Source organism: Vicia villosa, linkage group LG5 (genome assembly GCF_029867415.1).
Source record: "Vicia villosa cultivar HV-30 ecotype Madison, WI linkage group LG5, Vvil1.0, whole genome shotgun sequence".
Lineage (NCBI taxonomy): Eukaryota > Viridiplantae > Streptophyta > Magnoliopsida > Fabales > Fabaceae > Vicia > Vicia villosa.
In genome coordinates this window covers 168314870-168332256 of record NC_081184.1, presented here as the reverse complement: position 1 = coordinate 168332256, position 17387 = coordinate 168314870, and the positions used below count along the sequence as shown (strand labels likewise).

General features: G+C 32.9%; 2 protein-coding genes across 2 annotated transcripts; one reads left to right on the top strand and one right to left on the bottom strand.

Annotated features, from left to right (window-relative positions):
* The first annotated feature begins 8737 nt into the window (after window positions 1-8737).
* Window positions 8738-9454, top strand: LOC131605978 (uncharacterized). The gene has a single exon (XM_058878266.1). It carries the CDS (start codon window positions 8738-8740, stop codon window positions 9452-9454), a length of 717 nt encoding a protein of 238 aa, XP_058734249.1.
* Window positions 9455-9690: 236 nt separating this feature from the next.
* LOC131605977 (F-box/LRR-repeat protein At3g26922-like) lies at window positions 9691-15897 on the bottom strand. The gene is made up of 3 exons (XM_058878264.1): window positions 15414-15897; window positions 14206-15059; window positions 9691-10014 (listed from the first exon to the last, which is right to left on the bottom strand). Exons 1-3 carry the CDS (start codon window positions 15664-15666, stop codon window positions 9691-9693), a joined length of 1431 nt encoding a protein of 476 aa, XP_058734247.1. The 5' UTR covers window positions 15667-15897.
* Between the last annotated feature and the right edge of the window lie 1490 nt (window positions 15898-17387).

The following is a 17387-nucleotide window of genomic DNA, read 5'->3' as shown; positions in this document are numbered from 1 at the left end:
ACTGCAATTTCCAATAAACTTGGAGAAACCTCTGATCCATTTACCATTTGAGTCGCGAATAAGCCCGCCACAACCAGCTGTTCCATCTAACGCTCTAGAAGCATCCACATTAAGTTTGACAAACGACAAGCGAGGAGGAATCCAGCGAATAGTTCTCTTCGTCTGCACTGCGTCGATTATCTGCGTCTGAGTCTTCATAGCCATAGCATAATCTTGCACCTTATTCGCAATAACCATGCACTGATCCGGTGGTCTAGAATAATTCACAGTGTGAAGTTCTGCATTACGCCAAGACCAAATAGTATGACACCCAACAGCCCAGAAATTCCTCCAATCCACATCTTCATGAGGACACGAAGAAACATTCAACCGAATCCAGTCATGCCAATCTAGCTTAAAGAAATCATCTATAATACTGGGAGGCACACGATTGATCCAGATTTTGCGAACCTGCAAACAGTCCCGCATAGCATGCATAGAGGACTCACACGAGTTCCCACATAGAGTGCAAGCAGCTCCTCCAATGCCAATGACGTTTTTTCTGAAATTTGTCATCAACCTATCATGATTCATCAGCCAAATAAAATACTTGACTCTTTCAGGAACCTTCAAGTTCCAAATCCTCTTCCACACGGTATCGACGGAAGCTAACTCATTTCTCATGCGACTGTGGTAAAGAGAACTAACAGTGCACGTACCATCTTCTTCAGTTGCAATCTTGAATTGATCAGTCGTAGCATTCGACCACGGCGGCATAATAGAAGCAATCTTCTTCATAAGAATATCCGGCATCCAGTCCTCCATCATACTCCAGTTCCAGTCTCCATCCACATCAATTAAATCTTTCACCATCATGTTATGAAATTGCAAGGGGATATTAATATGATAATCAGCAATATTTTTTCCAGCTTCGACCCAACAATCGTGCCAAGCCCTAACATCAGCACCATTCCCTATCTGCCATTGGCCATGCATCATCAGCTGAGGAATGTTTTTTGCAATATCCTTCCAAGTACTTGAATCAGGATTTTTAGCTTTAGTTATCAAATGAACATTGTCAAGGTTATACTTACCCTTTAAAACTCTGCACCAAAGCTCCTGATCATTATTAATTAACTTGCCACCAAGCTTCATGATGCACGCCTCATTCATGCCTCCAAGATCACGCAGCCCTAGACCACCCTTCTCCTTATCAATCGTAATGTTCTCCCAACTCACAGCATGATACTTTTTACTATCCTCAGTATCACCCCATATAAAGTTCCGTTGGATTTTCTGAATGTCTTTGATACACGCCTTCGGAAGAAGATTCGTCATCATCGGGTAAATAGGGATTGCTTCCATGACGCTCTTCGCTAAAGTAACTCTACCAGCAAAGGAGAGCTGCCGCGCTTTCCAACCAGATAATTTCCTAGAGATTTGGTCAAGAATATAATTGAAATCAGCTCTCTTTAGGGGCTTTCCCTTCAGAGGAATTCCCAAGTATTTTCCAAAACAGTTTACTTCTCGAAACTCTGCAGTATGCACCAGCTTGGATTTCAAACTTCTAGAAATGTTTTGAGAGAATAAAATGCTAGATTTTTCCTTACTGATCTCCTGACCAGACATGAGGCAGAAGTCATGAAGGACCCTTTTCACACACATCAATTGCTTTTCGGATGCCTCTCCAAACAGAAGCAAATCATCGGCAAACATCAAATGCGATATGTTGATACCCTGAGTACCAAGACGCATAGCCTTCCAGTTATTCTTGCTCACTTCATGCTCAATTAGATGAGAAAGTTTGTCCATACAGAGGACAAATAAATAAGGGGATATAGGGTCACCCTGACGAATCCCCCTACACGGTCGAAAGAAATCACCTCTGTTGCCATTCCAGTTTACATTGGTCTCTACACTCGAAACTCCATGCATAATAAGATTAATCATGTTACCGGGTAACTCAATCTCAACAAGAGTTCTCCAGATAAAATCCCAGTTGAGCTTGTCGTAAGCTTTGGCTAAATCAATTTTAATAGCAAAGAAACCCTTCTTTCCTTTCTTTTTGCTCATAGAGTGAAGGACCTCTCTAGCTATAATTGTATTCTCATGTATCGAACGACCTGGGACAAAACCTGTTTGATAGGGAGAGATCAGTTTAGGCATATAAGGTTTTAACCTTTCTACCAGAACTTTACTAACAATCTTATACATCGTATTACATAGGGAAATAGGGCGAAATTGAGTAATTTTCTGAGGATGCTCAATTTTCGGTATCAGGCAGATATCAGTCTTATTAAATTCACCAACTGCACTGGGATTTAGCCAAGTAGATTGAACAAAATCACATACGTTTTTACCAACCACATTCCAAGCTTTTTGGTAGAAGCCGGCTGGGAATCCGTCAGGGCCTGGGGCTTTCCATGGCTTCATAGAGAAAAGCGCCTTGTGCACCTCATCAGCACCAATAATTTTATTCAACTGTTGCAGCTCAGCCGGATCAAGCTTCGGAAAGCTAACATCAGTCTGCCTCCAGTTACTCAAACTACTCGGGCAAGCAAATAACTTCTTGTAAAAGTTTGTCACATGATGTTGCAATTGTGTATTGTCTTCTATCCAGGTCTCACAATCATCTTTTAGCATAAGAATTTTATTTCTCTTCCTACGCTGGATAGCTTTCATATGATAGAATTTTGTATTTCGATCTCCGTCTGCAAGCCACCTCGATCTAGACCGTTGGAACCACATAAGTTCCTCTTGAGTCAGAATATTACTTAACTCATTTTGAAGTTTCTTTTCAAGGGCCTTCATTCCTCCATAATTATCATTCTGCTGTAGGCTTCTTTGAACTCCATTTAGCCTATTAGTAATATACCGCTTACATCGCTTAACTTGATCAAAAGTTTCAAACTTCCAATGCTCAATACCTGTCATAGTGTTGTGAAGGTTTTGGCTGATATTTTGGTCATTCTTCCAAGAATTCTGCAACATATCCTGATAAGAATCGTGTAGCAACCATGCACTTTCAAACCTGAAGCTTCTTTGCCTAGGGCACACATATTCTTCTTTAAGATTAATGAGGATTGGGTGGTGATCAGAAAATGCAACCCTCATTAAAACTTTCACAACCATCTCTGGAAATATGACTTTCCACGAATCGTTGCTCATTGCTCTATCTAACTTCTCATAGATATGCTGTCCTCCATGATAAACTGGCCCTCTCCAAGTGAACTTAGGGCCATGTGAAACTAACTCAGTCAGCTTACACATATTCATTCTGCTTTGGAAATTTCTACACCTTCTAACGGAAGCTGGGGCACCTCCTTTTTTATCACTCGGATCCGCCAAGTCATTAAAATCCCGTGCCAACATCCAAGGATCATGTGTGTTAGCTGCTATAGTCTTCAACTCTTCCCACAACAGTTGTCGAGTACTTTCTTGGGGACTCGCATATATGGCAGTAAAGAACCATTCAGTACAGTCCTTCATCTTAACTTTAACATGGATGAATTGATCATTCTTATTACATAGAGAAACATCCATCTCACTAGTCTTCCAAGCTAAAATTATGCCCCCCGAAAAACCTCTATTCTCCACACACTCCATATGATCAAAGCCCAGCTTATTCAAAGGCTTAATAGTTTTATTAGGATTACATCTAGTCTCTACTATAACAATCATAGATGGTTTATGATTATCCACATAATGCTTGCAAAATCTATAGAAAGCACTACTAGCTGCGCCTCGACAATTCCACACCAGGATTTTTTGGTTTGTACACATCATAAAAGATATGAGAAAGAAGGTAGCCCTCAAGCATTCATAGGAGTTTCGCAAACAAACTCCACAGATGTCTCAGCAATTTTCTCTTCGCCACTCACACTATCAACTGCACTATCGCCCATAGTTTCCATTGTAACATCTATGTCTGTACCTCCCTTGATATCTACACTAGGCGGATCCGGAGGTTTTTCAATATCAAAGCTCGTAACTATGATGTTCTTCAGGGGGGCTGCAACAGTCTTGTCTTCAAAATTTTTCCTTGTTTCCTCATTAGCAGGAAGTTTATTAGTGCTCCCTGTTAATTGTCTTGAAATAAGGCTAAAGAGATTCTCACTAGTTGAATTGCCAAAAATATCCTCCATCCCTTTTTTACTTATGCTACTAGTTTTCTCCTTTACAACAATTCCCCCACGTGCTGCTAATCGAATATTTTTATTTTCCTGATGAGTCGCATGATGATGTCTCCCAGCTCCACCAATAGTGGTCCCCACTCTTCTATTATTTATATTTTCACTATTATGATTCTCAATAATGTTCAAATCATTGACCGGCTCTGACAAACCGTTATTGAGACTGTTCCTTGAGATTTCATACGTAAACTTCGCCTTCCCATTATATACTTTCTCTCTCCTACTATTTGTATTAAATGTATCATTCCCATGCAGATTTTGTGCACCACCAGACTTTCCTATTTCCTTATCTGCCTCAGTATCAATATTCCCATTATCTCCATTAATTTCACCATCTTCATTTTCTAAAACGAGAAAACGAGACCCCACTCCATTCTTGCCATCATTAATGTTCACCGGAGTACCGTTTTTCCGACCATCTGCCGCTCTCTTATTTCTCCTAGGCTTCTGGACAATCTTCCATGGTCCTCCATCTCCAGTTATGGCGTTACTCGTTTCTCCATTCAATGGTAAAACCTGGCCTCCACTTATGTTGTTGTTCTTCTCGACAGCAGAGCTACTCTCCTTTCCTCTATACACACAACCTTCTTTGTAATGCCCATATCTTCCACAAGCAAGGCAAAGAAGATGGAGCCCTTCATATTCAACTTTATAACAGCTCCCATTAATTTCAAACATGGCCAACAGAGGTTTGGTCAGATCAACTGTGACGCATATTCTAGCATATTTTCCTCTTTCTTGTTTGATAGTAGTTTTGTCCACCTTTATCGTGCTTCCAATTCGATTTCCAAAAGCCGTTAAAGACTTCGGATCATAGTATTCAATGGGAAGCCCAGAGATTCGTACCCACACAGCCACTTCAACTATAGAATCACAATCTGGTTGAAAGTTTGGTCTCCAGTCTTTAACAGTGAGATAGTGATCATATATAAACCACGGGCCCTTCGACATTGCTACCTTCTTATCATCCTCATGTGAGAAAGCTACAAGGTAGTAATCATTGCTAAGATCAATGATACTAATAACACCTTTGCGCACCCACATCTGATTCAAACGGTTTTCAAGCGCCTTGTATCCTATTTTTCTTCCCAGCAATTTGACAATAACTCCCCTCCTCCATGGCCTCTGTATCCTTTTTTCTTCAGCTTCAGTAAAAATGAAGGATGGACAATCATATCCACCCACCTTTTTTTCCTGCACGAGTATTCCGCCTGTTTCCTCCATTTGCTCTTCATCATCAGAGTTTGTATCAGATACTTCCTCCTCCATTTCAACCTCCTTCTGACCAATCATAATATCCCGGAATGACACCACAGCTTTCTCCTTTGCTTTCTTGACACTTCTTTCTCTTAGATCTTCTTCCTCGGTTGACTTGCCGTCATCAGTAACAAACCCTAGGAGAGGATTCGCTGCCATCGGACTCTTATTTTGGTGTTTTTTGTAATTATTATTTTGCCACCCCACTTTAGGTTACAAATTATACTAAATTGATAGATGTGGATATGCATAGTTTTACACAATGAATTACAAACATGTATTTTACTAAGTAGTGCATCTCCATTAAACTTTTTTTATTAATCAAATACTAATTAAATAACTTGTTAAATATTTTTATTAATCAATTAATACTTAAATAATAATAATAATAAATTAAGGCTCATGTAATACACCTTAATAATAATAATTAAATAATTATTGTTATAAATGATATGATTATGAATATCATCAATTAAGATATTTCAATTTCAGGTTGATTTTCCATTTATTATATATGTTTTATAAATAGGACTCATATTATATATACTAGAATCTCTTCCTCTCAAAATATAAATAATATCACACTACTAAAAAATTCGCTTTTAGTGACCGAATTAGAGACCAAAAATGCTTAAAAATCGGTCACTAAAACGTTTAGCGACCGATTTAGTGACCATTATTTTTCGGAGTTGTGATACCTAGAAATCTAGGTTGTGACCTCCGCATATATTAAGAAGAACTTACCACTACACCACTTTACATCTATTATAGATGTTATATTTTATATTTAAACATATATACATATAGTTTTTTTACAAATATATTATATGTTAAAACAATAAAAAATATGAAAATTTTATTAAAAATTAAAAAATTGAAAGAGAATTAATATCTTTAAAAAAATGGAAAGGAAATAATAATATAATAAAGAGGATTAAAAATAAAAAATCAAAACAAAAAATATTAGTGACCGAAATTTCGGTCTCTAATTTATATATATAAATTAAATTGCATAAAAAATATTTTTTGTGACCGATTTAGTGACCTCTTAAAATTTGTTCATGAATATCAAATTTTGGTGGCTAATTCGGTCACTACAGTGACTGAAATTTCGGTCACTAAATTTTGGCTGATGTTTTTTAGTGACCGAATTAGTGACCTATTAAAATTGGCTCATGAATATCATATTTCGGTGGCTAATTTGGTCACTACAGTGACCAAAATTTTTTGGTCACTAAATCGGTCACCAAAAGCGAATTTTCTAGTAGTGTCATACACTCTCTTCTTCTCCTTCTCTCTTCTATTATTTTAATCAGTTTCATAATAATTATAATCTTTTAATTAATCAATTAATAATTAAATAATTTGTCAAATCTCTTTATTAATCAATTGGTAATTAAATAATCATAAATAATTAATTAATACACATCAATAATAATAATAACAACAAATGTTAAAGCTAGTGCACTGACAGTGTAAAATATAACAATATGAATTACACTTAACATGACCGTGATTAATATGACTTCATATTACTATTAGTGTATATCATTTTTTTCTCTTAATAATAATTGAGATGGAAAAGGATATGCACTGACAGTGTAAAATACTCAATCACAACCATGTATCTAATTAAAACACAATTCTAATTTGAATAACTAATATGACATGGTAAATGTAAAGATTTTGATTGGTTGTATGGTTAAATTTTTTTTTATATAAAATGGTAAAATAATTTTTACTATTATTATATTTTTAATTTTTATAATACTACATGTCCTACGTTAATAAACATCTCACCTTAAAACTTTTAATCATACTTTTCTAAGCAATGTATTTTTAGGATCAAATAGTATATCAATAGTCTAATCATCTCAACTTTTTCAAATAAATTATTTTTTATGATCTTTAATTATTTAAAGTTATCCGCGGCTTCTTCCGGAGTGTTTCTACCCAACTCATAACAAAGAAAAAAAAATTAAAAGAAAAATTTATATATGTAAATCTAAAATTTTCATTGCAACAACATACCTTATAGTAACTTATCTCTAACTAGATGAATCATCACACTTTTCTCATGTTTCATATTGCTGATGGAAGTAAAATGATTGTTTTATCTCAAATTTAGAATCTGCTTAAAAATAGTGTATATGTTGCTTTCATAATGACACAATTAGCCAGAGCTACAAAATGAAACATTTAAATCAATAATAATTTCATTCGGTTCCTTTCTATTCTTGTAAATTTTATTACTACCTCTGGTTAAGTTCCTCTAGATCTTAATGTAAAAATGTATTGGACTATAGTAACATATTTCGTTTTATCTAGTGACATAATTTAATAAAATTTTACATAATTGAAATATGTACAAAAATTTCATATCACTGATGAGAGTAAAATTTCATACGGTTCTATTTAAGTGTATTTAAGTAACCATGAAAATATTGAGAAGGAAATCTTGGAGTTCTATACTGCATTGGTAGGGAGTAGGGACCATGAAAATATTGAGAAGGAAATCTTGGAGTTCTATACTGCATTGGTAGGGACAACTGCTAATAATCTAGAAGGAGTCGATGTGCCTACTATGAGGCATGTAAAGACCCTGTCTAGAGATCAATCCATGCAGTTGATTATCCCTATAATAAAAAAAGAAATTTGGGATGCCCTGCGCAATATTGGTAACACTAAAGCCCTTGGTGTTGATGGCTTCAATGCCTTCTTTAAGAATACTTGGCAAATATTATAATCTGATGTCAATGCAGCAGACATGGATGGAATTCTTCTCCACCTCTAAATTGTACAAAGCCATCAAGTGGTCCTTAGTCACCCTGATCCACAGGTCTCAAGAGGCAGCAACAATCAAAGACTTGAGACCTATTGCTTGCTGCAATACTATTTACAAGATTATATAAAAAACCCTCACTTCAAGATTAGGTTAAGTGATTAGCTATATAGTTATTGATAACCAATCTGCTTTTGTTCCAGGTAGAATGATCCATGACAAATATCATGCTTGCTCAAGAACTTGTTAGAGGATATGTCAAGAAAAGTATATCTCCAAGGTGTATGGTCCAAATGGACATACAAAAAGCCTATGACACAGTGGAATGGTATGCTCTGGCTCAAATTATGACTGAGATGAGATTCCCAAACATTTTCACTAATTGGATACTCCCCTGTGTGACCACTGTTTCATAGAGGTTTGCTATAAATGGTGTACCATCTGTAATGCTCAAAGCAAAAAGAGGGTTGAGACAGGGAGACCACATATCCCCCTCTTGTTTGTGATCATTATGGAATATCTACAAATGGTGCTGCAGGGGCTGAATAATAATCTCAACTTTAATTTTCACCCTAAATGTGAGAAATTGAAGATCATTAATGTGTGTTTTGCATATGACATCCTCTTATTTGCAAGAGGTCGTACAAAATCTATCAAATTGGTCATGAAGAAAATGAAATATTTTTCTGCTACAACTGGATTACAGAAAAGTATTCCAAAGAGCAAGCTGTATCTTGGAGGGTTGGATGTAGAAACAACAAGACTTATACAACAGGCAACTGACTTTGATATAGGTAATATGCTTTTTCAAATATTTGGGGGTCCCTTTAAACAACGGGAAACTATCTATATCCAATTACCAACCTCTAATAGAGAAGATGATGAGAAAACTGAACCATTGGAGCACGAGACTTTTACCATATGGAAGGAGACAACAATTATTGAAAAGTGCCTTTTTTTTATTTCTAACTATTGGATGCATATATTTCCACTACCAAAAAAGGTGATTGCACACAGTGAAGGGCTATGCAGGAACTTTTTATGGACTGGAAAAGACAGCTACATCAGAAAAGCTCCCATTGCATGGGAACATGTTTGTGATCTAGTTGCTGCAGGAGGTTTAAATCTTATATCCCTCACTGCATGGAACAAAGCCACCATAGGGAAAATGTTATGGAATATAGCTAAAATAAAGGATCGACTATGGATTCATTGGATACATGAATATTACATGAATAAATGATGGGCTTAGGCTGATGTTACCAAATCCAACAATCGGGGTTTGGGACCCATTTGCAACGCTAATATGGCGTTTATTAGGTAAAGGTGAATAAGAAGAGAGATATGACATATATGGAGTCATGTGATCAGTTGCACCGAAGTCAATAATCCAGATATCTTTAGAACATGAGGCATTTAAAGCTAAGAAGCTAGAGTTCTTACCAGTCATGGTCAGAGAACTAGTGTTAGAGAACTTACTTAAGGAGTCCATAAAGAGAAACAAACCGTCTCGAGATCTACTATTAGGAGAGGATCGAAGGGCTGCCAATGAGAAACACCAACAAAGATGACAACCAAACAATCAAGGGTTGCAAACAGCGAGAAACAAAGGTACAACAATGAAGGTTGTCTTGAAAAAACAACAATGAAAGTGAAACCGTCCGGATCTGCAACGGCGGTTGAACGGTGAATGACAGTTGCAAAGTCACCAAGATCACTAGGGTTCCAAGAGAAAGGGAACCTTGACCAAGAAAAACGGTCGTAATAAGAACGACTAGTGTTTTGAGCGCGGAAGAAGAGCCCCTAGAATCGGGTGATCTAATACCATATAGAAATATAAAAAGTTTTATATATATATTGTAAAGAATACATAAGAGGTATTTATAGACTATAAAGCTATCTAAATAAGGGAAGGATAATTATTCTTCCTATAAATGCTAATTTAGTCATAATGAGCTATACTGGACAGCAACTCATAATGAGTTGTATGATATTCAAAATATTTTAATAATAATAATACTAATATTACAACAGACACTTATCGTAGAATAGCTAAGACACAGTCTAGATTACACCTGAACTCTAAAGCATAAAGCATTTGAAACCTCCCTCGTCCATCTTGGTTTTCTATAGTGCCAAAGAGTCAATATTTTCAAATATGATTTAAATTGTAACTTTTGTTCACTTTAGAGGACTTCCCTATCCTTTACCTTTAAAAGAGCATACAATTGTTGAAAGACATTCTTTCAATTTTGGGTCAACTTCTCCTCTTGATTAGTAACCTCTATCCTTTCCAAACCTTTCTCCACCTATAAATCTTCTCCCAAAGAATGACATACCCAAGTTTTTCTAGATCTACAATAATTTTTTTTAGCACAATTGATAACTCCTCAATCCCACTCTAACACTCTCTAGAAGAGTTTTAAAAACCGGACCGATCATCAAACCGATGAGAGTACTGGGTACTGGTTCATTGGTTGAACCACTGGGTTACTGGTCGAATCACATGACTAAATCGGATAACTTGGCTGAATAAACCAGTCTCTATTGCAATACTATATATTTATTAAATCGATCGAACCAGATGACTTGGTCTTTAAAAAATATCATAACACATACAAAATTTTACAATTTTAAAATATCATAATTTCACATGTTTATTTTTTACTTTCAAATTCTAATATAATCATCACTCACAACAAAATAATACAAAATATAAATTTAAATAAATATCATTGCATAACAGGTTCCTAGAGAACAAAGTTTCTCATCTTCTTCCGCAAATCCCTAAAGATGGATACTTACAACTCCTGTGTGGCTTTGTCGGAATCTTCTTCTTAGAAATAACCTGCAGTTTCGGATACTAACACTTGGTTTGTCTCCCGCTCTGGGGAACTTGACCATTCGATTGATGATTGTCAGCCATTCAGAGACAAGATTCAAGGCCTAATAGACACAAAGGTTATCACATTCACACCTGCAAGCCAGATTTGAAGTTCTCCTTCGACTCAACGGATCTTTTGAAGCATTAAGTCCATACGGAGAAAATCTCCTCAACTTCGATAATCTCTACATCAGCATACATGTTCTTGCGTATTATTTCTTTTTTTGATTCAATGTTTCCACCAAATTCAATATTAATTTTAAATAGAAGGGTAAAAATATATATTTAGATCAATAATAGAATTTTTTCATATTTAAAAATATTTTGATCAATAATAGATTTTTTTCCCGTATATTATTTTTGGATTATAAATATCATTTTTCGTATATAAAAATATTTAGATCAATAATATTTTTTCTCCGCATACAAATATTACTTTTGTTTAGGTATAGATTACAAAAATATCTGGATCAATATTAAATTTTCGTATATAAAAATATTTAGATCAATAATAGTTTTTTTTCCCGTATTCCATTTTGAATAATTTTTTAATCATAAATATCATTTTTCGTATATAAAATATTCAGATTAATAATAATTTTTTTCCCATTTACAAATATTATTTATGTTTAGGTATGGTCGAGCGTTGAAGTCGTGCAAGTTGACGTCGCGTTTTGTTGGTCCTTATTAGATTTTGAAAAGAGTAGGTGAAGTGGCTTATCAAATTGCTTTGCCACCATCGCTTGCTAATCTACATGATGTGTTTCATGTGTCTTAGTTGAGAAGGTACATTGTGATCCTTCTCATGTAGTCCAATTAAATGATGTGCAGGTGAGGGATAACCTGAATATGGAGACATCACCTATGCGGATAGAAGATCAGGAGTTGAAGCAACTTCATGATAATGATACAATTATTTCCATGGTTTATGATGATGATGTTTTCTCACGGTAGTTTCTATTTATGATGCTGAAGATGTAATTGATAGGGGCATCCTTAATGCTAATTGTGTATTTTCTTGTAGAGAATATGAGCATGTCAGTGGAACACTCATTTGAGATTTTTTTTCTCTACAACCATTTCATTCTTTCAGCTCAAATTGTTTGAGAACAGCTTAAATCCTCTCTATTTTGCTAAAACATCTTAGGCTTAATTGCAATTTTGGTCCCTTTATTATTAATTTTTTTTTTAGTTTTGATCCCCTATTTTAAAATCCTGAAATTTAGTCCCTTTATTTTAATTTTTTTGAGGATTTTGACCACATTGCAAATCCGAAGACAATTTTTAATGAAATGGAACTCACATTGATGACATGTTCAACATAAATCTTAAATAAAATTAGTTTTTTTTTAACATTTCACTGCTGAACTGACATTGACACATCATCAATATGATCATCATTTCATTTAAAATTGTCTTCGAATTTGCAGGGGACCAAAATCCTCAAAAAACTAAAATATAGGGACTAAAATTACGAATTTCAAGATAGGGGGACCAAAACTAAAAAAAATGATAACAGGGACCAAAATTGTAATTAAGCCAACATCTTAAAACCCATAATGGAACCATCAATGTGCAGGTTAGAATTGGCCAAAAATGTTCCTAATCAGTTAGAAAGCATTTGTTCAATGCCTAATCGATTAGAGAGACTTTATGTTCTAGCTGATCAACAAAAATAAATATTTTATACTTTTCAATAATATACAAACCTATTGAAGATACAAAGTTTGCTTAAAAAACTAAATCTCAGAAATGCACCCTAATACCGAAGGAGTGAAATTCGGTCAAAGCATTTATTATAAACTTGTGTCTATTGTTTATCGCTATTTCAAAGACATATGTTACGAATATTATGATTTTTTACTCTAGTGTTTTCAATTATATGAATATTATGCTTGGTTATAAATTTAGCTCAAATTCTGAGAGTTTTGGTCATGTGATGCGATTCTCATTAATAATCTTTCTTTCTCAACTATATTTATTAGTTTTGATTTCTTACTCAATTAAAGTGATCATATCTTAAATAATTATTTGAATACGAGATTATGAAGGCTCACACTTTATTTAAACTTTTATATATATATATATATATATATATATATATATATATATATATATATATATATATATATATATATATATATATATATATATATAATTGGAGAGAATCCAAATGAAGTGTTCCAGAAACTTATACTTATTGAAAGAAAAAAAAAACATCATTGAGAAAAAAAAGTTTGAACATCTCATTTTGTATTAAAATAAATTCAGCAAAGGACCATCTCTACATTTTGCTCCATATTTCTACAAGAAAATACAAATAAAACTGATTAGACAAATAAAACTTATATTTCTTTCAAATACAATAAAAATGTTATAACATTTAACAAAACGTATATTACTAAAATATTTAACCAAAAATTTAATAAAATATTATAGCAATAAATAAAAATGAAATCAACATCAAGTGGTTCTAGCCCTCTCCCGATCCGTGATTCTCCCTAGCATATCTTAGGCCAATCACCACTAAACCAACTAACTATTTCAAAAAAAAAAAAGGCTTATTTAAGTAAAAATTAAATTATTTTAAAATATATAATATTTAAAAAAACATTATATTTTCAAATATTTTATACAATTCAATGTTTCCACCAAATTCAACTCTCGAATAACTTTGTTAGTATTTTAATAACTGATGAAATGATCATAAAGTATTATGGAAATAAACACACAAAAATAATTATTGATATTAATACATACAATATTTTTAAAACCCATTATTTGATATACTATCTAAAAAAATATATTTTATCCACTTAAATAATTACTCTAGAATCAATATAAAAATAAAACGTACCTACAATGATGTACTCAACATTTGCTGAATGTGAGTTTTGAAGCAAGAAATTCACCACTCTATCAAATTTGGATATGCCATAAAGCTGATATGTTTCTATTTTGAGTGACTTTAAATTACTTAGGGAAGGCGACTTATCCTTGAATAAATCAGGAAAATTGAAAAGAACCTAACAAATAACAAATTAGGGTTAGTTGTAATTCTATTTTTGATAAATAGAATATAAAAAGTAAATTAAAATATTACAAAATACCTGAAGAGTATCTGTATCAACCGTCAATGATTCAATAATACTAAAAGTATCCAGCCATTTGAGTAGGGTTGAATAGTTTTTCATAATATTAATTTTTAACTGTTTTATAGAAGGGAAAAAGCTCTTGGTGCCAAAAACTTTTGAAATGTGAATACCTTTAAAAGAAAAGGTACTAAGATTTGGAGCATATAACTCTATATCGAAATGGAATCCATCAAAAATATTGTCATACATAGCTATGGTTAAATTTTCAAGTTTGGTATTTGAGATGCATAGGTTTCGTTGATGCAAGACCTTACATTGATGAATGATCAAAGTATTCAACATGTTAAATGTGGAAAATGGCTTAGCACAACCATCTTCATTGGGAGCAAAAGTAAAATGGGTTAGAGAGAGGGTGGCTAATGCTGGAAAATGAAGGGAATTTGGAAATACACTATCCACACCCGAAGAACAATGGGCACTAGTAAGTTCAAGTGACTTTAATGTAGGACATGAAAAGGAAATACAATTAGGTTTAAAATAAGTGATCTTCAATAATAAGTGTTGGACATTGTGTGAAAAAACATATTTTACAATCTGGGACACTAATATGTTGCTTCTCTTTTTGGTAAAAAGAGGATAAAGTTGGAGAGAATGAATATCGGTCCGGTCATCCCGAAGAGACAAAAGCTTGGGTACAAATTGTTGATAAAATCCATCAATCTCTGATGGATAATAGAATACGAGAGTGGGGAGTTTCTTCCAAACATTGATCCATCTTTTAGACAAAATACAAGTTTGAACAGCCTCTTTTGCATGCAAAAAAGACATTATGTGAATCAGAATACAATCCGACAAATCAGAAATCATATCTACAAAATAAAAAAGACATTATGTGAATCAGAATACAATCCGACAAATCAGAGATCATATCTACAAAATAAAAAATAATACAAATCAATATGATTCTAGTAACACAAATAAATAATACAAATGCAGTAGATAAATTTTAATCCATAAAAAATCCAAACATCATGAGTTTTTATTATAGTTTTTAAAAAGAGATGCAGTCGTTTTAGTCGGTACCAATATGATTGTGGCCATCGACAATAATTTGTATTTTAATATAAAAGCGTTGAAAAGAGTAGGCATCTGTCGATTTTTTGGTGGTTGTAGACCCTTTTATAAAACCCTAATTTTTATATTAAATAGAAGAAACGAGGAACCTGGTTGGTCGATGGGAGCCTTTGCCTTCTTGGCTGATGCGAGATGCCGTTGATTTCTGCGACCCTTCACATTCTTGGCTGGTGCGATTTGTTGTTGTTGATTTCTGCGAGCCTTCACATTCTTGGCTGGTGCGATTTGTTGTTGTTGCTTTCTGCCCTTTGTGGATTTCTTGATCTTCTTGGCTGGTGCGATTTGTTGTTGTTGAGTTTTGCCCTTTGTGGGTTTGGGGGTTATTTGGTTTGAACGTGCCATCTATATTAGTGAATTCTTAAGTATTATTATTCAATTTGACGATACTTATATAGATGAAAATATGACCTTTTCAAAACAAGACTGTTAGTCGGTTTGGATCTTATACACAACATATCCGTTATTGTTATTATTTGAGAATATCTCACCCTCTTTTGATCTTCTTGGCTGGTGCGATTTGTTGTTGTTGTTGCTTTCTGTGAGTTTTGCCCTTTGTGGGTTTGGGGGTTATTTGGTTTGAACGTGCCATCTATATTAGTGAATTCTTAAGTATTATTATTCAATTTGACGATACTTATATAGATGAAAATATGACCTTTTCAAATATGATCTTATGCACAACATATCCGTTATTATTATTATTATTTGAGAATATCTCTTCCTCTTTTCATTAAATTTTCTATCTTTTTTTCACATTTATATATTCAGTGAATCCACGTAATAAAGTTGATATATTATTTTCATAGATATTTTAATTAATCAAAATCTATACGCTATTAATTTTTTTTGTTTAGTTTTCTCTCTCTTACATTTGAAAACATTGCTTTTTTAAAACAAAAACACAAATGCTTGATTTTATTTCAAGAAAAATATTTTTAAGAAAATAACTATCATGCACACTTTGAATAATTTATTGAAAATTACATTGAAAAAATAACCTAATTAAAATAAAATAATAAAACGTAAAATATTTTTAGAATATAAAAATTTAAACCAGCACATATATTAATTGTTAAATTAATTAAATATAAAGTCTTGCATTTATTTAAAATACTAAATCACATGAAATTCTTTCCGTCACTAATTAGCGACGGATTTAAAAAAAATGCCACTAATTAAATAAAAATATTAAAATAAAATATTTTAAAAGTTAAAAGATCAAGAGACAGAAAAAACATTAATCCCAAAATATAGTTAATTTAAGTATTTTGTCTATAATTTTCCTCCAAAACTTTCACCCAGTTTTCCACTAATTAATAAAAATAATAATTAATAATTATTTTATATCAATGTAATACACCTCAATTATAATTAATTGGACCACGTCCATTTTCCTACACCTATCCAATTAATTAAATATGTACACGTACACCTCTTCACTTGATAAATTAATTAAGAAAACGGTTATAGATTTTCAAAAAGAAATCACTAACTTGCCAAATTTATTTATGGAAAAAAAGGATATGCATAGTTTTACGCAATCAATTACAAACATGTATTTTACTAAGTAGTGCATCTCCATTAAACTTTTTTTATTAATCAAATAATAATTAAATAACTTGTTAAATATTTTTATTAATCAATTAATACTTAAATAATAATAATAATAATAAATTAAGGCTCATGTAATACACCTTAATAATAATAATTAAATAATTATTGTTATAAATGATATGATTATGAATATCATCAATTAAGATATTTCAATTTCAGGTTGATTTTCCATTTATTATATATGTTTTATAAATAGGACTCATATTATATATATTAGAATCTCTTCCTCTCATAATATAAATAATATGACACTACTAAAAAATTCGCTTTTAGTGATCGAATTAGAGATCGAAAATGCTTAAAAATCGGTCACTAAAACATTTAGCGACCGATTTAATGACCATTATTTTTCGGAGTTGTGATACCTAGGAATCTAGGTTGTGACCTCCGCATATATTAAGAAGAACTTACCACTGTACACCACTTTACAAATATATTATATGTTAAAA

Bases quoted from the DNA above. Each gene is read 5' to 3' on its own strand.
- LOC131605978 (XM_058878266.1), top strand. From the start codon at position 8,738: ATGGTGCTGCAGGGGCTGAATAATAATCTCAACTTTAATTTTCACCCT.
- LOC131605977 (XM_058878264.1), bottom strand. From the start codon at position 15,666: ATGGCACGTTCAAACCAAATAACCCCCAAACCCACAAAGGGCAAAACT. The intron at 15,060-15,413 runs GTTCCTCGTTTC...TTTATTTTGTAG, and splicing joins GGCTCCCATCGACCAACCAG to ATATGATTTCTGATTTGTCG. The intron at 10,015-14,205 runs GTATTTTGTAAT...ACCCGATTCTAG, and splicing joins TTGATACAGATACTCTTCAG to GGGCTCTTCTTCCGCGCTCA.